This window comes from Ambystoma mexicanum, chromosome 2q (assembly GCF_040938575.1).
Source record: "Ambystoma mexicanum isolate Mex_15411 chromosome 2q, UKY_AmexF1_1, whole genome shotgun sequence".
Taxonomy (NCBI): domain Eukaryota; kingdom Metazoa; phylum Chordata; class Amphibia; order Caudata; family Ambystomatidae; genus Ambystoma; species Ambystoma mexicanum.
The window spans coordinates 431,412,222-431,435,010 of record NC_090924.1 but is presented as its reverse complement, the minus strand read 5'-3'; the positions used below and the strand labels follow the sequence as shown (position 1 = coordinate 431,435,010).

Genomic DNA, 22,789 nt, shown 5'->3' with positions numbered 1-22,789 from the left:
GGGACCATCCAGATAGCAACAATAAAAGTGTAATTTACTTTCATGTGTATAATGAATGTGTGAAATGTTTCCCTTCTTTTCGTATATCTACATTATTCTGTTTTACCAAGACAGATACACAAGTGGGACAAGCGGTTCTAAGACACCTCTTTGCACATGAACCTTCTCATATCCCACCACCTTCTCATAACACTGCTCGCTAATCTATGCACAGGATGTGATCTAAGCAGATTACACCAGCCTCAGAAGGGATACGGATACATTACTCAACGTAAGTTTATTTCTGATGCTTGTATCTGCTTAGATTCACATGCGCCCACCCTTCCTCCCCTCGGAGAGAAGGCGCATGGATGCATATGAGCTTGTCTAATATGTATCTGCTTGGATACAGCTGTACTCACGCTACACTTCATGCTACCTCATGTCAGAAAAATAACAAGCTGAGGTACCTCGACGCGTGAAGGATTATGGGTACAGTGGACGTAACACTAGGGATAGTATTACTGGCACGCCCTGTTGACGTCCCTTTTCCCGTTTCGAAAACAAGAACTGTAATATTCTGCAGCTTCCACTAGATGTCGGCCTCTGCACAGCATGTGAATCTAAGCAGATACAAGCATCAGAAATACGATTACGTTGAGTAATGTATCCCATATATAGCACGTCACTACACCCTATGCTTAAATTCCTTTTTTCTGCACACTTGCATGCTGCTTCGGGAACACGACTCTTGCACTTATGTGTACGTTTTCTCTGAAAACCTTGACGCAATGTCGTCTCACAGGGTTTTGAGCTTCAAGCGATGTGACGATTGTGAGGCCAAAATATACATAACCGACCCCCACAACCTGTCTGTGGTGCCTAAGTATTGGTCATGGGCCTGCACGTTGTTCGCAAAGATGCAGCTGAAGTCTGTATGTGAGAGGGCAGGGAACCTGGCTTTGGGCCGACCGGTCGCCAAATCTCTGGCGCGGTCCCTCGTCCGGTCTTCAGAGGACGAGTCTGAGGAGCCCACCCCCTGACAAAGGGAAGGAATGCCATCGCAAGAAGACTAAGAAACGGCCCCACTCCAGGAGCCATTCCTCGTTGTCTTCCTCGTAAAAGAAGCGGCACCACCGCGGCCTTGAACAAGTTCCTGAGGAAAGACAAATACAGTATGGTGACGTTGAGAGAGATTCTCCACGCTCTCGACTCATGACTTGCTAGGGTCAATAGACCTAACGTACGCTTATTTCCATGTGCTGATACATCAAAACCACAGGAAGTTCTTAAGGTTCCTCATAGGGAACAAGCACCGTCAGTTCAAAGTGCTTCCTTTTTGGTTGACCTCCGCACCAAGGGTCTTCACCAAGCTCATGGCGGTAGTTGCGGCTCACCTCGGGAGATCCGGGGTCCATGTATTTCCATACCTGGACGACTGGCTGATCGGAGGGAAGTCGGCAGGGCAGGATTTGTCTCATCTAGAGGACACCTTCCTTCTACTGCACAGGCTGGGCTTCTCCCTCAACTTAACAAATTCCCATTTGACACCAGTTCAGCTGCTCCAATTCATCGGAGCAGTCCTAGACACCCGGGTAGGGAAGGTTTTTCCTCCCGAGGAGAGAGTGTGCAACATAGCACAGATGGTGCATTTGTTTCAGAACCACACCACCCTTCCAGCGGCTTCCTTCCTCTGCCTCTCGGGTCTCATGGTCTCCTCTATTTTTTTAGTGCCAGAGGACAGGCTGCCTATGAGATCCCTCCAGTGGCTCCTGAGGGACCAGTGGTCTCAGTATCTGGGAGCGCTCACGGATCGCCTTTCAGTGTCCAGCCAGGTAGTCTGTAAACTCGGCTGGTGGAACATGCAGCAATATATTGGTGGGGGAACCCTTCTGGCCTCCTTGGCCCCAGGTCCGAGTGGTCACGGATGCGTCCCTGAAGGGTTGGGGCACCTTCTGTGAGGATTTGCAGGTTAGCGGCCTCTGGTCTCCATCGGAAGCCAGGTGGCACATTAACAGGTTGGAGTTGTGGGCCATCAGGTTAGCCCTGAGGACTTTCGTCCCGTCTCTCAGAGGGACGCATGCCCTCGTCCTGACGGACAACACAGTGGCCATGCACTACCTGAACAAGCAGGGTGGTGTGCACTCCCACCCTGCCCCCTCTGCACAGAGGCAATTCAGCTGTGGTTCTGGTTATGGGAGAACCAAATCTCGGTTTTAGCAGTTCATCTGGCAGGGACAGAGAACACCTTGATGGATGCTCTGAGCAGGCAGAGCACAGTCTCACATGAGTGGGAAGTATGCCAGGAAGTCCTAGAGGAGGTCTTCGATCTCTGCACTACCCCAGCAATGGATCTGTTCGCCACGAAGTTCAACAGAAAGTGCAAACAGTTTTGCTCTAGGAAATTCCCAGCGAACGGCGCACTGGGGGATGTGTTTCTGGTGGACTGGATCTTCCCTCTCTACTACGCCTTACACCTGATTCCCATCATTCATTGGTTCCTCAGGAGGTTGAAGAGATTCCGAGTGACCATGATCTTGATCGCCCCGGATTGGGCGAGGAGAACGTGGTACTCCGATCGCCTGGATTTGACCGTCTATCCACCTCACTGGTTGCCTCGGTGTCCGGATCTCCTGACTCAGTCGGAGGGTTGCGTGCTCCACCCGACCCCGAATTCCCTCAACCTACATGCGTGGCTCTTGAGAGGATGAGGTGTGATGATTGGGACCTCTCAGAAGAGGTACTTGAGGTATAGCTGGCTGCACGCAGACCTTCTACAAGATCTTTGTACACGTGCAGGTGGAGAAGATTTGAGTCGTGGTGCAGGGAGCACAGACTGACACTGTCTCTTGCCCCATCACCACAGTGATGGACTTTTATCTGTCACTGGCCTCTTCATGCATTCAGGTTGGCACAGTCAAAGGGTATTTGGCGTCCCTGTCTATGTTCAAGAGGTCCCCAGACCAAGGTTACTTTTTTACTATTTTGGACATGGTCCAGTTCCTGAAGGGATTTCTCAACCAGTTTCTGCGAACCCCATTTGTTGTCCCAGATTGAAATCTTAATCTGCTTTTGCCCCGTTTGAGCCTATGCATTCATGTTCTTTGCGGCTGTTATCCCTTAAGACCGCTTTTTTGGGCGCAATCACATCTGCCAGGAGGGTTAGCGAACTGCAAGCCTTGTGCTGCAAACCTCCCTTTCTGAAGTTCTTTCATGAGAAAGTCTCTCTTAAAGTCAGACCCGGATTCCTTTCTAAGGTGGTTTCAGAGTTTCATCTGTCCCAGTCTATTGATGCATCTGTCTTTTAGCCTCCTCCACAGACCCCAAAAGAGGAAGAGAGGTTCCACTGCCTTGACCCCAAGAGAGCGTTAAGCTTCGATGTTGCTCGCACATCTGAATTTAGGAAATTGGACCAGTTGTTTTTGCATATCCAAGTGTTACCAATCCGCAGGCAAGGAGCTTCCAGTGGGCATCAGGACCCACTCCACCAGAGGGTTCTCAACCTCTACAGCACTCCAGAGAGGGGTTCCTGTTAGGGATATATGATGGGCGGCCACTTGGTCATCCTTATATACCTTCACCAAGCACTATGCCTTGGACGTTGCACAGGGAACTGATGCAAGGTTTGGTAGGGCGGTTCTACAGAATCTACTGATTTAAATCTTTTTGCCCTCCTCCGTTATCCTAGTATAACAAGGGGTGTCCTGCCCTGGTGTTTTCAGCATGATATGACCTGATATGGCATTTATAATGCGCCTATACACAGGTGTTTCAAAGCGCAACGAGGCAAGGGAGGGGGAACAGAGGGAAGACAAAGACAACAATCTTACTAGGCCAGGTGACAATAAGTTCGCGCAAGTGCAGTGGAGAGGGGGAAAGAGAAAAGTGCGGGGGGAAAGAGGGAAGGGGCAGTGCAATACATATTATCAACAGTAAAATACATAAATAGGTAAGAATAGGTCAAATGTGCAGCCAGCTTGTGGCAAGTGCAGGGGTACGTGCATACATTGAGTGTGAAGAGCTGGTAGGGGACTGTAGGGATACAGAAACGGACCCCAAGTGCAGGTTTGCAACCGGCAGGAGAGGGGACCTGGGCCCAAGATCCGAGGGTAGCCAGGTGACCAGTGCAGTTACAGCCAGGAGGTCAGCAGGGGAGAGGAGGAGAGAAAGCAGAAGAGGAAGGTCTTGAGGTGCTTCCAGAACCAGAGATGGTTCTCCTCAAGTTTCTGGGAGGCTCGCCCAGTGGAACACCCCAGCCGTAGGTGGAGATGTACTACCACCTTGTTGCTTGGAGAAGCGACTGACCCTGAGGGAGTTGGAGGCGGATGAGCTAAGAGCTCGAGAAGGAAGATATTTAGGAAGAGAGAGTTAATGGTATTGAGGCCCCAAGCCCCAGAAGGCCTTGTGGACAATGCAGAGGGTTTTGAAGTTCATCCTCGCGAGATACGATCCCTGGGCTTGAGGCCAAGGACAAGTCTCGCATTCCTGTTCTGGATGAGTTGCAGAGGGCAGAGAGTAGAAGCAGGCAAATTTAGAAAGAGGCTGTTGCAGTAGTCCCGCCTAGAGAGAACCAGAGCTCTGGAGACAGTGAGCTTCTGGGGGAAGGAGAGGAAAGGAAGAATACTTCTGAGGAGGTGTAGCTGGTAGTGTGACTTCTTATAGACGTCAGAGATGTGAGGAGAGAAGAAGAGTGTGGAGTCGAAGATGACCCCAAGGTTTTTAGCCTCACAGGTGGGAGCAGGAAGAGGGCCAAGAGAGGCCGGCCAGAGAGCAAGAGGAAAGGAGGGAGCAGGTGCACCGATGAGGAGATTCTTAGTCGTACTGGCATTAAGGCAGAGATCATTGGTGGCACACCACTCCTGGATAGCAGACAGTCAGAGATGAATGATGGAGAAGAGGGGACGGAAGGGAGCCTGAAAATGAGCTGAGTGTCATCCGCATAGCACTGAAAGTTGGGGCAGAGAGCAGCAGTGCGGTGGGCAAGAAGTGCCAGGTACTGGTTGAACAGCCAGGGAGAGAGGTAGATCCCTAGGGAACACCACAGGTAGAGATAGAGAAGGGGAAGGACCCAAGTTGGACCTGGGAGGGTCGATTGGAGAGGAAAGAGGTCAGCCAAGCCAGGGCCTGATCGGTGATACCCAGGTTATCACAGAGACGGTTGAGCAGGATGACATGATTGACCGTGTGAAAGGCAGAGGAGAGATCAAGTAAGATGAGGACACAGGGGGTATTGGAATCAAGGTCTGAGAGCTGCCCTTAATGGATGTTCAGGAGAGCAGTTTCTGTGCTTCTGGCAGCTCTGAAGCCAGACGGATAGTCATGGAGACAACTAACTGATTCAGTGTGAAGATTAAGCTGGGAGATGGCCAGCTTTTCCAGGACTTTGCCCAGGAAAGGAGTGATAGAGATAGGGCGGTAGTTAGCCGGGCAGGAGGGGTCGGCTGAGGGTTTCTTAAGAAGAGGGTGCACAAGGGAGTGCTTCAGGGGGAAGGGCATCAGTCCTGCATGGTTTTGAGTCTTGTTCTTGTGCAGTACTTGAATTCCAGTTACTTTCCTATCCTAACTGCTTGGGGAGTCTATCATGATGAGGAATCTGCAGGAGAAAAGCAATCCATTGAAGGAGAAATTACTCACTGTAATGATCTCTCTGTAGATTCTTCTCCCGCAGATTCCTCATCGACCCTCCCATCCATCCACGCTCAAGGACGTTCTGTGGGTTGTCGCTTCTGTCCAAACGAGAAGGCATCTGGTGATGGCTGTGGGATGACCGCTTCTGTCTCATTCATTAAAAAAAAAAGTTTTCATCCATCTTTGTGGGGGTTCACCCTTTTGTGGTGTTCCTTGTTAAAGTGGCTGGTTAGCCTCCTGTGGTTTTTCCTTCTGCAGGGTTCAAACACGTGGAAAGAAAATGGAGGAACTGATGCATGGGGCGTAGTGACGTGCTATACATACAACGCCTGACGACCCTTCCGGAGCCCACGATTGCGAGCCAAACAAGATGGATCGACGAGAGTCGAGGTCCCCTAACGCCCCCCGTCGAAGTTTCCGAAAAGCAGAGCTGGTTGATGGATATCTATCATGATGAGGAATCTGCGGGAAAAGAATCCATAGAAAGATCTTTACGGTGAGTCATTTCTCCTTCTAATGGATTCCTTCTACCAACGTATTCCTCATCTATAATATTCTATCCACTGTGCAGCTGTTTTTTGGAAACTTTTCTGCTGCAAGGTGGGAGCAATGCGACTCCACGCCAAGTTAATGTCGGGGCCAGTATATTTTGAGGCACTCTGTTCATTACAAGGAAAACGCTAGTAAAGCTTTTCCAATTTCTACGTCGTAAGACATGTGCGATTTGAGGCCGACAGATGTCGATATTGGATCCGCACCATATTGGCCTCTGTTACTTGGGGGAGGAGCACGACACCCTGGACTGCCTGTTGTGCCAGTCCATGTACCTGAAGGCCCTACAGAAATGAGCGTTGAAGACCTTCCCCTTCGTCCACAAGGCGAGGAGTGAAGTTGGACGGTCTTGTTACAGTTACGAAGAGAAGACGCCTACATGCAAGGAAAAGGAGGAGGACAAGAAGAAACAGCACAGCAAAAGATACCGCTCCCCAAGCAACCTCACATGAGCATTCTTTGGCATGGGAACAATTTTCCCTGAAGGTGCTAGACATCTTCGCCAAGGCACCAGCAAATTCTACCTTGCGTCGGTGGCTTGGGCGCTGCTAGCTATGGCATCGGCTCTGACGGGTTCCTACCTTGTCCTTGCGGACCAGCAGGCTATCTGCTGGGGATCACTCCTGCACACCTACACGCTCTGGCCTGGACCCTAGAAGGGATGATGTTCCCCCGCACCGTGGCACCCCACCTTTGGGCAAGGACTTTTCAGCGCTGTTTCCGACTTGGCCTTCAACGTCAGCGCAGGAGTCATCGGGGCATCTCAGGAATATGCTCTTCTTCCTCTGAAACCCTTCATGTTGAAGATGTACGATATCTACAACGGTGAGGGGGGCCATGTGCTCTTTGGGTTAGAACCCTTTGTCTACAGCGAATAGAGGGACTTCCGAGAGGAGTTCTAGGAGAAGGTGAAGACTTACAAGAACTGGCATCAGACCTTCAGTCTAACTCCTATTAATCCTCAGGCATCTTTTTCAAAAACTGATGGCTAAGGTGTCAGAGACTCTGGGTATATCTACTCCGTTAATGCCCAATATTCAATTTGAGTTGATGGGCATCCTTGGCGAAGGCCCTAAAAGGGAAAGACTGCAACCGTTCAGTGTAGCAGTTGAGGCCCTGGTATTGGGAGAGGCCCGCCTCTACACCTAATGTTGATAGGGAATTGGCTAGAAAACATCATCCGGATCCCTCAGAGCCAATCTTTCTGTCCACTCAGGCCTCCCCCGAGAGTTTAGTGGTGCAGGCAGTGACTGCGAACTTGAAGTCATCCACCTTTCCTTCTGATCGGGAGAATAAAAGGCTGGACGCCTAGGGAAGAACGTTTTTCTGCATCAAGCAGCCTCGCAATTAACGCCTCTTGCGCCAATGCAAAGTTCTCGTTCGGTATCTGGCCTCTGTGGCCAATGCGGCTTAGCACATACCTAAGGGGGAGATGCGGGAGGGCTTCCTGTCAATGGTAGGTGATGACAAGGGAGCCTCTTGTCGGTTCTTACAATCTGTATTGGACACGGCTGATTGTGTCAGCAGATCCACGGCCACAAGTACTGTGGTAAGGTGCTATGCCTGGATGAGGACTCCAGGATTTGCACACAATGTCCAGGCTAAACACTTGAATGTGCCCTTTTATTAGTAACTTCTTTGGGGCTAAAGCTGATGACTCCCTCCAGAAGTTCCAATCATCGAAAGTGACTGCAAAGTCCCTGGGTCTGGCCGTGCAACAACCCTCTCCTCCTTCCACAAGGGCTCTGGGGTTTCAGCCCTCTGCCTCTAATGTCCCCAGTAGTTGAGGCCACACAGCGATGGGAAGGCTGAAAGGCAGCAGATTCTCAAGGGGCTAAGGTAGAGGTACCCCAGGAGAGAAGTGGTGGCTGCCACTGTCCTTTCAGTGCTACAGGGTGCAAAACCTCTGAGATGTTATCTCTGTATGGTCCAGGACCAGGTCTGACGCTTGGACCCTTCAGGTCGTCCAACATGGCTACTGTTTATCATTCATGCAATGTCCCATAAACCATGCCCTCAATCCAACACCTTGCTTCTGGACCCCATCCTCTTGGAGGAGGTCAGTCGGGTGCAATAGTGCTGGTACCACGTTCAGAATGAGGTAGGGGTTGATATTCCACTCACTTTCTGGTGCAGAAGGAGGACCAGGGTTTGCATCCTATTCCGGATCTGTGGCTTCTGAATTTGTTCCTACGCAAAGACAAATTCAAGATGGTTAGTCTAGCCCATATCCTGCAAGCCCTCGATCTGTAGGACTGTTTTAGTATCCCGGGACCTTCAGGATGTTAACTTCCATGTGCCTATCCACGGGAAGCACAGGAAATACCTAAGGTTTGTTGCGGGCCAACATCACTACCAGTTCAAAGTCCTGGCATTCGGTCTTTCTTTGGCTCCCAGGGTTTTCACCAATCTGCTAGCAGTGGTGGTGGCTCGCCTCAGGAGGGAAGGCATTCATGCCTTTCCATACCTGGATGACTGGCTTGTTCAAACTCGTTGGGATTGCTCCTCCCATTGGCACATAAACACAGTGCCTTTGAAAGCAAGGCCATTGATACGCTTGATAGGGTAGTTCTGCGTGCACCGTGGAGATGGCTGGTTGCCTATCAAACTTGCCACCGACTTAGATGGAGTCTCTTGGGATTGATCGGTAAGTTAACTTTCTGAATTCCGCCCTTCTGGACTTTGATGGGGAGGGAAATCACTCTTGAGGATGGCTGGTCTCCAGGAGCAGCAACTGGTTTGCTGCCCCCAGAGGGGAGACACTGGGTATGTTTAGTCGTTGATCCAAGAGCGAACTCTCAACATATCGGGCGGAGACAGTATTATTGACTATGTGGTCTGCTGTGTTTCTCGGCCCTTGACTGTCCAACGGGGTGGCCTGGGCTTAGGCCGCCAGGAGGCCAGCAACTAGCTTTTCAGGCCCCTGGGCGGCTCTGTCTCAGGTCTGCCTGTGGTTGGCAGGACATGATTGTACCGCTGTGCCAATGTGACTAAACTTCCCTAAATGTCTTGTTTTAGATGTTACAAGCAGCAGGGAGGCGGAAATCCCACTCGACCGAACGGCTGACATTGATTTGAGAGAACTGACCCCCAGACCAATTGAGTGGTCTGCCTTTTCATAAACAAGGCTGATACCCGAGGTAATAACAGCAATGATTGTATGAAGCAATGACTGTGGGGACTACGAAAGGGGTAGTGGTTGATGGATAGAAACGCGACAAAGCTCTATGTAGTAGAACTAATTGGTCGATACACTGTTCTGTATACACAGCAGGGATCTCTCCAGTGGAATCCAGGAGCAGGCCAAGAGGAAAAAAGTGGCCGTACCAACTGAGATAATTGATGTGCTGGCTGTTCTTGGGGACGATGTTTAGATCCGCACAAGACAGTTGTACAACTCCTAAATTGCCATATGTGAACTACATCCTGGGTAAGGCATGTTATCCCCAATGTCTTAAATAACCCTGTTTGAGTCAGACTTTATATGGGTGGTGGTCCACAACAAATCTTAGCCGCAATATCCTCTCGAGAACCTTTGAGCGGATAGAGCACCCTTAATAAGAGAGTATGTTCAGATATCTGGTTCCTTGATTCTTATACATGTCTTGCCCCTCTTCCTACTGACTTTGTGTGTCTGCCAGGTGAGGGTGTGTTACCACACACTTTTGGTAGCGAGCTGAGCAGCCAGGCTTATCTCAAGAGGGATTGTGAGCAGTAGAAGAAGTTACACAGAAGTATCACAATCACAGTGGTTCAAGTAGACACTTACACTCAAGGTTTCTTGGTAAAAAATACTTAAACATTTATTTACACAGTCATTTAGAAAACTTTCACTAGTAGAAATCAACTCAATATTAAACACCAATATATTACAGAATCAAACTCTAAGTTATAAAGACAGTTTGCGCTCCCCTGAAAAAGGAGCCAAATAGCACTTCAGTACTTTTAAATAGGAATTAAAAGCACAGGTTTGTACAAAGGATTAGAAAACACTTCTAGTGTTCTTGGATAGGATAGCACAGTTCTGGTACAAGTTGAGAAGTCTTTGTAAAAGTTTTTAGAAGTAGTTCAGGCAATAAAGAAAGATATGTTGGGTCACAAGCTGATTAAGCCCGCGAGTTGGGAAAGTTTCACGAACTTCTACCGCGTGAGTTGGGATCTCGCAACCATATGACACAGTACCTTAAAGTGGAGCAAAAAGATGCAGCTGAAGATGTTGGTTCCTGGCAGGTCGTGCAGGTCTCGCTGTTCCTGAGCCTCAGTCGTGGGGACAAGAGGGAGGACGTCGAGGGACTCCTGCACTGCACAGGATCGTCGTCGAGCAAACAAAATGGCATCACTTCAGCTCAAGTAACTGTGGCTTCCAAACACAAACTGGTGTCCTTCCCCCTTGTTAACCTTAACCAGCTCCGAGAATGGTATCCAGGTATTGGCTGAGTGGATTGGTCCCACCAAGTCAAAGGGAGAAGCCGTCCTTCAAGGAGCTTCTCTGTCGATTGCAGATCTGGCAATTGGGGGTTGCAGCAGGGCTTCAATGGGCAAACCAACGGTCCACTGGTTGCAGCAGCCGTCCTCTTCCAGCTCGTCTTTCGGTTCTTTCGTTCCAGTGGTCGACTCTGCCTTCCATTCTTGGAGACTTGCCTTTTAAACAGTTTTCTTCCATTCATTCCAGCCTAGCTGCCACACACCCAGCAGGGTGGCTGTCCTTGCCGGACAGTCACCCAGCCAATCAGGCCAGAGTGCATTTGGGTCTCCTAGGAGACTAAGCACAGGGAGTTTCGGGTACCTCCCTCACTTCCTGCCCACCCCAAACACTCAAACGCGTTGGGCGGACTTCAGTCCTGAAGCCCGCCAAAGGCTCACGAACAAAGGGACCAAACCTGGTTTGGCGCTCAGAGTTACACACCAGAAGGACCTTTCCACAAAGAAACAGTGAAAAAAGATGACCAGAGTCTGTTTTACAGAGGAGTCTTGGGCGCCATATTGTAAAACATGGCTACCCAGATTTTTAGCTACTGGTGTTCGGGGTCGGGATAAATCATGGTAGTTTGTTATACAACCACTGCCACCAGCCATTTCAATAGGAAAGGGTAGCATTTGACTGTTTAGACACAGGAGATACTAGGTAACCTCTCCAGCACTCCATTGTAAAATGGTGTGTGCTGGGTCTACACATTTAAAAAGACTAGTAAAGTCAATTTAACTTTACATTCTCTGGGGAACAGTGGTTCATCCCAGAGAAGGTATTTAAACGTTGGGGAGTTCAAAGGACATCCCTGTACCACTGCACTAAACGTGCTGTGTGACACAACAATATAAAGATGTTGCCTATGGGGTTATCTAAAACTCCATAACCAAAGAACACAAGAGTAAAACACATTGAAAATGAAAAGTTCAATGTCCAAAAATATAGCAAAAGAGCTGGAGGGCTCTAAGGTAGAGGGAATTTAGCACTTGGGTGAGAATTCTCCCTAACAGGGTGTCCCCCCTTAGTGTGGCAATGGCACAAATACAACCCTTCAGAATAGATGGGAACAATTTATTTTTTCCTATAAAACAAATTGAATTTAGATGATGCTTAAAGATGGCTCAGGCACCATAGTGATAAAGTAAATTGTTATGGTTTTTAATATTCGGTGTAAATAGTGAAATCGTCGACTCAAAGATTGATTGAGATATATGTTCTTTCCCTTTTTTCTCCTCTGCGACTCCTTCGATTCATCGAAGGGCTGGAATTGGAACACACAGGAAAAAACAGTGAACCATTCGACAAATCAACTTAACACACACCATTTTGAATCAGCATCAAGATTGTTTGTTTCTCTTTTTTATGCCCTAATGAGGTGCACTGGTGGGAATTTGTCCTGTTAACCAGTTGCCCGAAACTCGAGTCGACACGATTATAGCTCTGACTCCATTCAGGAGTCAGAGCGTACTTGTGTCTACATGAAAATGATGTGGTAGCTAAATATATTAAAAGAGATTTGACAATATATGCCAGATATAGATTATATGTTGTTGCACTTTATTTGACGACAAATATCGTCTAACACCTAAAGGTCTGTGGGATAGACCACTTGTTGTACCTTGAACAAATAATAGGTATTGTCATTTTGCACAAGTATGAATGTTGTTCTTTGAATGAGTATGAAAGTGGATGAGATGAATGTGTTGATACATGAGGTCAGTGGTTGGTGGTGTGTTTTTTAGAAGGTTTTTAAAGATTGTCAATCAACAATTGTCATTTTTGTACACACACATTTTTAGATATGATGTCAATGTTTATATTACAATAGAAAGTAAATAAATAAAATAGAAAAAGGTTTTGACTATATTCTACTTTTGAAAGCAGTCTTATATGAGAAAGTATTTTCTGAATTTTTAATTAACTTTATAAATGCAAAGAGGGCCTGTATTGACAACTGTACTTGTTGTGTTGTTCAAGCTCACTATGCAGATTTGGTGTTGGGACCTTTACACTCTATTGCACAGCTTGGCCTTTTCCCTGAATGTCAAAACTTCTGGTTTTGCCACTGCAGTCTCTCCGATTTATCAGGGTAGTCTTGAACACTCACCTGGGAACGGCGTTACCAACCAAGTGGCCAACATCTTTCCATGCACTACCTCAAGAAATAAGGTGGTGTGGAGTCCTTGCCTCTGTACAGAGAAGCAATGCAACTGTGGTTCTGGGCTCTGGAGAACGGTGTCTCTGACGGCGGCCCATCTGGCCGGAAGAGAGAATATCACAGAAAATTAATTGAGCAGACAGACTTCGGCCTCCCACGAATTGAAGCTCTGCCAGTAAGCTCTGGAGGAGATCTTCTCCTTTTGGGCAATGCCTCAAGTGGACCTCTTCATTTCCAATATGAACTGGAAGTTCAAGTGGTCCTGCTCCTGAGAATGTCCTTGTCGGCCCCCAGGAGGTTTTGCCTGTTGGAACCACGTTGATCCAGATTGCTCTGGACTGGGCCCTGAGGACGTGGTATCCGAAAATTGCTGGACATGTCCATCTGCCCTCGTTGGCATCGTTTAAGAGTTGGTTTGCTCTCCCAGTCGGTGGGCCAGGTGTTCCACCTGAACCTCAGCAGCCTGAACCTTCTTGCTTGGCTACTGAGAAGCTGAGATACAAGGAGTGGCACTTGTGGGATGAAGTCCTTGATGTGCTCCTTTCAGCTCGGAGAACCCCCACAAAGTGTATTGATGTCTGCAGATGGCGTACATTTTCAGCTTGGTGAAGAGGTGGGCATCTGGACTCTGTCATGTCCGTTTTACCTTGTTTTAGATCTTTTGCTGTCTTTGTTCCAAGCAGACCTGCAGATTGGCACTGTAAAGGGATACCTCGCCGCTAACAGGGCTCGATCTTCACAATCCCCACAGTCAAGCAGTTCTTGAGGGATTTGTGTAACCAGTTTCCTCCTTGCCAGTTTGTTGTCTTAGCAAGGGATTTACATTTGGTTTTGACATTCCTTAAGGAAGCTCTGTTTGAGCCTCTTCATTCCTGTTGGATTATATTGCTCACCCTTAAGGTAATTTTTCTGGTTGCCATCACTTCTGCGAGACGGATGTTATCTTTTAAACCTCGTTTCTTGGTTTTCTCCAAGGAGAAGGTAACTTTGAGACTGAGGCTCTCTTATCTTCTATAAGGTGGTCATGGATTTTCATCTCTATCAAAGATCAATATTCCTGTGTTTTTCATCCGCCTCATCCTTCTAAGGCACAGGAGCGATTGCATCCTCAGCTACAATGTCTCAGACAAGAGAGGCTAGGAAAGATGACGAACTTCTCATTGGTTTCACTGGTGCAAGGCTGTGTCCAAACAGACTCTGTCAAGATGGATCGTTCTCTGCATCTCAGGATGCTATAATCTGGGTGAAAAGGAAGTCCCTGAGGGTCTCGCTGCCCATTCTACCAGAGGAGTGGCTGCCACTTGCCCTGCAGAGTGGACACCCTGTCCTAGGAATCGGCCAAGTTGAAATGTGAGCGTCTCTGCCTCAATAAACTCAAACACAGGTACAACTCCTTCAACATCGATGGCAACATTATCACCGTCATCATTACACACAAGTTTCTGGCCAACATAGCTCCCCAATATCCGTCAGACAAATTCTCAAGGCCCCACTCCACCAGACCCACCAGATCTGCCTACCAGCATTGCCTCACTGTACCTAAGTTTAAATTGAAAACAGCTGGTGGCTCAAGCTTCCCAGTGCTGACAGCCAAATGCTTGAACTCCCTACCAACAGCTATCAGAGCTCAATCCTCTTTTTGTGCCTTCAGATCTAAAATCAAAGTTTGTCTCCTCGCTTAACTACCTCGATCTTTGTGTATTCAGAACTGTAACATGTATTTACCTGCTCACTATTTATTCAGTGCTGTTTGTAACCTGTCTGTCTCACCCCATGCTTTCTTGATTATTGCCGCTATCAACCTGACCACATGTAACCTGGTCCCAAGAACTATTCAATACAATATATTTGTAACTGTTATTACTTGTTATCTGTAACTGTAACTATTTTTTATGTGCTCAAGCGCCCAGATACCTCAGGGTTAGGTGCGCTTTATAAATAATAAACTAAACTAAACATTTGCGAAGCATTTCTGCTTGGATTCCCTTTCAGACCAGGACGCCCGCTTTGGTAGGGCGGTCCTTCAGAGTTTTCTGGTCTAGGTGGTGTACTTGCCCTCCTCCAGATTTTCGTACTGCTCTGGGAGTCTTTCATAGTTGAGGAATCCGTGGGAGGAAGGAATCCAATGGAAGAAATAATTTCTTACCTCTGGGTAATGTTCTTTCTGATGGAAGTTCGTCTCAGGGATTCCTCATCGCCCTCCCTACCTGCCCCTCTTGGCAGATAGCTAGTATACCGTCGGTTTCTGCAGTCCCTAAGCATCAGAGTGCTAGGGGAAAAGGGTGAAACTGAGATCCCAGGGCGCCGTGCCTCTATTTAAACTGACCCCGATGTTATACTGCGTAGGGGTGTCGGACGAAGCCAACGCAGAGCCGTGCTCCCTGACGGCAGAACGTTTTCTGGAGAACAGCTGTGCTATGGAGAGGATATCATAGATGAGGAATCCGTGGGATGAACATCGTTCAGAAATAACATTTCCTAGAGGTAAGTAATTTGTTCTCCTTCACAATCCCCATCAGTTCACAATCCCCATCATAAAGAACATTACCCAGAGGGAACTCATTTGTTCTTTTAACCTGAAGTACTTATTTGACTGTCTAGATAGTCTGTGTGATTTTATAATAAAGTGTATATTTTTCAGTCTGCCAGCTGTGTTTTCTCTCAGGATAACTGTTGGGACTAACTGCATTTCATTGACCGCATACATCTGCCTGTGAGTTAAGCCTGACTGATCTGCAGTAGCTACCACTTTGGTTTGCAACCCTGTCTTGCCTTTGTGTTAGATTGTTTTACATCCCTCACCTAAGGGCTATGGAAAACTGTCCCAAACAGCTTATAAATAGACTCGCTTAAGAAAAGACGGACACAAAAAGTACCTCGAAAAGACTGGAATAAGCAAATGTGTCTTAAATTACGGTTGAAAAGCATCAAGAAAATAACATTCTCTAACTGGCTAATCAAGAGGAGGCCTGAACTTGCACCTTGATATCATCCATAAAGCAGTCTAGCCCTTTGAAGTGGTTATAATGCAGCAAGTGGCACACAAAATAAAAATAAAGAATCCAACACCTAAGTATGCAAGAGAACTGATAACAGATGAAATATTAGTCTTGTCAGAGGTCATGGGATGACCCTTGCTGATAAACGTTTCACTTCTTCTCTCTGAATCTGGTAGGGTGGCTACAACCTTTCATCCATCTCAGAGTCCATGACTATGTGCACCCGCACCTTGCTGGGGGACAACTTGCCTGATCTAGGGAAGATGCGAGCTCCTCAGCGCAGTGCCCATCAATCAGTCAGCAACACCATCCGAGTGCACAAAAAGTACTGGAAGAGCCTTCAACTAAAAGGTACGTACTTTGAGTTAAGAAGTTAAAGCATGTACTTCCAGAAGCACATGATTTAAACGAGAGCAAGGGTCATCCAGTCAGTAATAGCTCTGTCGGAAACAAATGTACCCGTGCAGGGAGTCTAAGTTAGAACACTATGCATTTCAGAGATCATCAGGCAATGATTCTTGCGTGAAGCAGCATAATTGCCTTCTGGTGGTGGTCTATCGGAGTAGATGCAAGTATAAAGGAGACATCTTAGTGCTCATGTTCATGAGTCATAACGTAAATGGAAGGCATAAAAGCCATTTGCGCCACAGCTCATTTTCAAGTATTTGTATGCTGGAGAGGAAGGGCGGAACGCAACTTGAGTTTTCGCTGCTCCATTCCTCTCCGCCATACAAATGCTTCAGCATCTGCGCCGGCATGGATTTTCATGCCGGCACAAATGCCGGAGATCCCTATGGGGTCCATTGTACACGCTTCCTGCAATGCCGGGGAGGGTTTAATTGTAATTGTGAGTGCCACTTGTTATGCGAGCATGGCAAGCAGCGCTCGCAATGAAAAGTAAACGCTGCCTGGCATACCATGCAGTGTTTATTCACTTTGCACTGTGGAGTGTAAATGTGGAAGGCAAAAGGCAGTGTACATGCTTGTACGCCACCTTCTTCCCTTTACATTTGCACCCTGCAGTGCAAATAATGAAAATTTGGCAGCGGCGACCGGTCTACGCCTCAGTGCATACGTGCCAGGTCCCATGTCAAATTATGTCTAGGAGCAAAATGAGCTCCATTGTGTACATTGTACTGCATTGTTTGTCTCAATGCTCTTTTGTGGTGTGATTGAAGTATTAATTAGGACCCAGTGATTTGTTTGGTCACTGTGTCCAAGTCTGCTGTTGGGAAATATTTCTCTTTTTGAAGCCTTCTTATCTGCTTCAGTGGGACCACCCGCATTACCTGCTCAATGTTTTGTGACCCTGATCGGAATTTTTGGACTGAGCTCCTTTTTAACCTCACTCCTTTGTTTTGGTGGCACTGATTAGTCCTTATGTATACCACTGGGGGGCATTTAAATATTCCCCATTTAAATCAGCCTTTATGGAGAGCAGTGTTGTGGAGCAATGTTTCCCTTTTCATTTGACTGTATGGACATTTGTAACGGATTGCATCCTTCCACAAATTCCTCAACTTGGATATATTTTGCAGCATCTGCTGAACCACTGAAACTTTTACCCCAGCAGGGGCACTCTGCAACTTAAGCGTTTGAGTGCCCTTGATGCACTTCATTTCGACCCTGGATGTGACGTCAGGTGGCGTGTATATAAACAGCTCTGTGACCTCTGTTCCTTTTTTCCTCAAGTGCTGCACGCTTCTTGGAATACTCTTTGAAAATCGATTGTCTGACTCTCAAAAAGCCTTGGGATACAAGTGTTGTGCTGACTGCAACTGTAAGATGTTCGCAACGTAGCTGAACACCATTTGTCTCTTGTATTTGCCAAAATGTCTGGGTGTGTGGATCATTCAGATCTATGACTCCCAAAAGGCTGTTAAGGAGAGGATAGCCAAATTGGGATTAGGTTGGTCTGCCTCTAAGTTCCCTAGGAATACCCCTTCTTAATGCAAATCTTCAGAGGGAACAGGCACACAGGCTACCGAGTAGAGTGGGGACAACGATCATTCTCTGACCGAGTTGAGCACAAAAAACTCATCATTCCTCCTCTTCCTCATCAGAAAAGTAGGCGTCATACCAGAAAGGATAGGTATCAGACTTGTCACCCGAAAGGGAAAAGGGAATGTTTCCCATGAACTCGTCCTCAGCAGAGAAGTGGGAGTAATTTCATCTCCAAATGTTGGTAACCTTTTCTAAAGCCATAACGCCAGCAGCTACAGCTCCGACGTCAAAGGCCGAAACTCTTTCCACTTCGCCGTCAAAGGCAGGGAGAATTACCATGAAGCACGATACCTGTATGCCAAAGAGCCCAGTTCAGGGGTCGAATGATTTAGCTCTTCGGGTCGCATTGATGGTGCTTGTCGAGGTTGATATAGTTTCAATGTGTCTTCGACTCTTGGGGTTCAACATCGACGGTGGCTTTGACAGAGGAATCAAGGTAGGCCCCAGAATCAAGGCAGCACTTCTTCCAATTGATGCAGTCGATCTTCATGGCAGAAGAGGTCAAATTCCCAATGGGAATACAACCATAGTCAGGGAGACGGGTGCATTTCACTGAGGAAATAGCCTTAATGTCAGTTTTGGCACCAAACCCATGGGATGCAAGCTGTCTCGTTAATTCACTTGACCTCGATATAATCTCCCCCCTTTACATTCACCTTGATGCTTCCTTCAGATGAAGTATGACCAACTTGGTGAAATCTCTCTCACTCGTTCTCTCTTGCTCTCTCTCTCACAAACACACCTCCCTAAGAGACTTTTCTGCTTTTCGGTGCGGCATTGAAAGACCCTATCATATACTTATTTCTAATGCTTGTTAATCTGCTTAGAATCACATGCTGTGCATGTGGTCCAACATCCAGTGGTAACCGCAGAGTATTGCATCTGGTCTTTCGGGGACCGAAAGGGGACGTCGGCAAAGACGTGTCTGTAACACTATCCCTATCGTGACGTGTAGTGTACCCAAAATCCCTCACGCGCCGAGGTCCCTCAGATTGTTTTTTTCCACCCAGATAACTGGTCGCCCTATAGCAGAGCTCTTACTAGAGACATTGTTTATCTTTACCGAATTGTCGGTTATTCCCCATTAAGTTACTTCGGCCACAAGAACATCTTTGACAAAGACTACGGGGGATTCGTCTACAGCTATGGATTTCAGCGCCTAAGATCCGGCGGCCGGATTTTCCAGGTGGTCGGGCCTTCTGGCTGACCTCTACAGTAGGGAGAGTGGGGTCGGGGTGGCCATATTGTCGGTATGTCTTTCCTCCTTTCCCCTCTTTTCCCTTTTGGTCTGGTCATCCTTCCCTTTAGCTATGGAAAGGACTCCTTTTAGATTCTGCCCTAACTGTAGGGTTAGATATCCTTGCAAGGACGAACACAGGACGTGTAACGCCCGTCTCCCCCTAGAGCACGACGAGAAGCGGTGTGCGGCATGCAAACTCCTTCGGCCTAAGACCCTTAAGGAGCGTTGTGTAAAGCAGTGGGCCACGTATGGTATGTCGCGAGTGGAACCCCCATCCCCACCGCCACACCCTCTGAGAGTGACAGGGGATACTTCGGATGACCAAACATCCGTTGCAGATGTTATAGACCTTGAGGCGGATGCTTCTATGTCTGCCACGCCCGTCCCCGACCCTTTAAGACCTGACTCTGGTCTCGCTACAGGGACAACACCCTACACCGTTTTCGACATCTTCGTCAAAAAAGGTAAAAGCGCCAACAGGGCCACCGAAAACTTCGCCGGTTTCCCCGGATCGTTCTGATCCAAAGCCTTCCCCGCATCCGCGGCAACGTCTTGCGACTGGGCAATCTAAATCAAGTAAGGGCGCTACTCCAAAAACTGCACATGTCGAAGCGTGGAAATCTGACGCTTCGACGGTCGTAAAGGCCGCGGTAGGCCCGAAAACTACAGCTAGGCCTTTACCCGGAAAACCAACCGCTAGGCCCTCTAGCACCGCAGAAGGTAGTGCACCGACCGATAAACCATCAGAACCACTGGAATCTTCGCTGATTCCGTGACTATTGAAAGCAGCATCGAAAGAATTACGGTGGCGGTTGGTCTTACCCCGGTTCCGCCTAAAGTTATGGGACAAGCCACAGAAAAGGTTTCAGATGCGGATTAGGATCCCGATTCTTACGATGCTTACGAAGATAGTCAAGAGCCTCTTTCCGACACCCTAAGAGACTCTTTTCGACGCTGCAGAGTGGAGAATGTCGTTTCTCCACCCGCAGGCCCGTTTCGGTCCACTAAATGGACTACAGAGAAATTCGAAGGGTGTATGGATCGGCTGGAGAAGATTATCAGTTTTTCTGATCATCCTCCCCCGTAAAGGGCTCGGGTAGACCCTTATCAGTCTCATGCTTTTCAGCAGGAAGACATTGACCACATGGACACATATAGGGACATTTATAATGAAGAAGAAGAAGCTTCATTTCTACAAAGTTATGAGGAAGAACAACAGGATACTACGGACAACTGGGAGGAAACCCAGCAGGAAGGTCAGGACCCATGGACACAGCAAGATCAGGACTCTGATGTTTTGTGCCTGGTTTCTCCTCCGTCCACCCTGGCTCGCAGGCTTCTCCTGTAGATGACCAAATGGCATTCAACTCCATGTTGAAAAAAGCAGCGGAATACTTTAAAATGTCCACTCAAGAGGCGGTGCCTGAGCAGGAGTTTGTGAAGGATATCCTTAAGCAGAAACTTCAATCGAGTCAAGCCATCCCCCTCCTTAACACTAAGAGAAGAGTGGCCCCTTCATTGGTATCACCAGCTCAAACCCGGGCAGTGAACCCAAGAGTTGAAAAATGATTTTGTCCTTCCCCTTCCGACCCTCTATACATCAAAGGGCACGCCATTGGTAGTAACTACCACTCGGAAAAGGGCAGGGGTACCCCTTGCCATGGGGGAGTCACCGCCGGACAAGGAATCTAAGCGACTGTATGCCCTTGGCAAACGTGTCACATCAGCGGCTGCATACACTACGCGGATTGCTAATAATACAACACTATTGGCAAGCTATGCTGACGCCCAATGGAACTTGCTCCAGGAAGGCCTCCAAGAGGTTCCTGAACCTGCCAAATCAAAGCTTCTCTCCATTGTAATGGAGGGAAGACAAGTTAACCAGCATGTGATCAAGAACACCCTGGACACTGCGGAAACTGTAGGCAGGTCTCTGGCCCAAGGACCCTGCTGAAAAGACACGCCTGGCTGCAGACCTCAGGTTTTAAACCGGAAACTCAAGCCTCCCTCATCAGTAAACCCATTGAGGAGTCCAACCTCTTTGGGAAAGTGGTGGATGAGGCTTTGTAAACAGCCAAGAAGGAACATGAGACTTTGAAGTCTCTGCAACAGATCACACAGAAACCTTCCACCCATAGGGGTAATAACTCTCAGCGGTCCTTTCGAGGGCAAGCCTGTGCTGGTCAAAACAACTATGGCAGGGGAAGCTTCAACTCAGGAGAAACTTCTGGAAACACCGCATACTACCCACCAAGGGGTCAGAAACGCGACAAAGGCAGAGGCCCCAATCCTAGAGGAGCCACAGCCTCTGGTCAGAAATGACGATCAAATCCAGGATCCCTCCCATGTTACCCTGGCCGGGGGGGCGATTAACATCTTTCCTCATGGCGTGGAAGGGGATAACTTCAGACCAGTGGGTCATAAAGACGGTCGCCCACGGTTACTGCGTGGAATTCGCACCGACCTCCACAATTCAGACCGCCGCGCTCACATCGCCTTTCACCGGACCATCTGGAGATCCTGAATCAAGAGGTGGAAGCACTGCTGGGAAAGGACGCCATAGAAGCCGTCCCTATTCTTCAGGTAAACAAGGGTATTTATTCAGTGTACTTCCTTGTACCCAAAAAGAATCTCACCATGCTTCCTGTTCTAGACCTGCGCCCAGCAAACAAGTTAATAAAACCCCAGACGTTTTGCATGGTAACACTGCAGGAGGTGATCCCATTGCTAAAACAAGGGGACTACATGGCAATTTTGGACATGAAAGATGCATACTTTCATATTTCAATGTTGCCAGCGCACAGGAAATATCTAAGGTTCATGATCCAGGACAGGCATTCCCAATTCAAGGTACTCCCCTTCGGCATCGCCTCGGCGCTGAGGGTGTTTACCAAAGTCCTGGCAGTGGCGGCAGCACACCTGCGCAGACTATCAGTCCCAGTTTACCCTTACCTCGACGACTGGCTCATTACGCTTCGACGCTTGTTTTTCGAACACCCAAAAAACAGTAGATCTCCTCTTCAATCTGGGTTTCTCAATCAACTAAAAGAAATCCAGTTTAGTCCCCAGTCAAATAAAACAATTTCTGGGAGCTCTAATTCGGGCGAAGGACGGTCTCGTCTTCCCCTCCAACGAGAAGGTTCAGAACATGCTTTTTCAGAACCCTCAATATGTAGCAAGTCGGGAGGTGACGAATCGCAAAGCCATGAGCTTGCTAGGAATGATGACGTCATGCATATACTTGGTCCCCCATGTGCGGCTGCGCATGCGTCCCATGCAAGAGTGGCTCAACAGCCAGTGGTGTCAGGCCAGCGGACAAGGGGGAAGATCTGGTAGTTGTCTCGCCAGCCCTCGTTCTCTCTCTGCACTGGTGGTTAAGAGAAAACCTCTTGAAGGGGAAGACCTTCACCACCCCTGCAGTGGAAGCCACTCTCATGACAGACGCATCTCTCACAGGGTGGGGAGCTCCTCTGCTTCAACAGACAGCCCACAGACTTTGGTCTCCTCAAGTAGCGTCCAACCACATAAACCTACTGGAGCTATTAGCGGTGTTCAAGGCTTTGAAAGCCTTTCAGGTGCAACTGCAAGGGAAGACAGTGCGGATTATAACGGACAGCACTACAGCAATGTATTACCTGAACAAGCAGGGGGGCACTCACTCTCCAGGGCTATCCAAGCTGTCCCAAAACATTTGGATATGGGCTCTCAAACACAAGATGTTTTTGTTGTCCCAACATGTTCCAGGGGAACTCAATCTTCTG

The 22,789-nt window shown here is 48.1% G+C and overlaps 1 protein-coding gene across 1 annotated transcript in view; it reads left to right on the top strand.

Annotated features, from left to right (window-relative positions):
* HDAC6 (histone deacetylase 6) overlaps positions 1–22,789 on the top strand; it is a 1,945,770-nt gene that overhangs the window by 1,497,575 nt on the left and 425,406 nt on the right. The window contains exon 24 of the mRNA XM_069647471.1: positions 15,961–16,135. Coding sequence (XP_069503572.1) covers positions 15,961–16,135 — 175 coding nt within the window. The remainder of the gene's footprint in view (positions 1–15,960; positions 16,136–22,789) is intronic.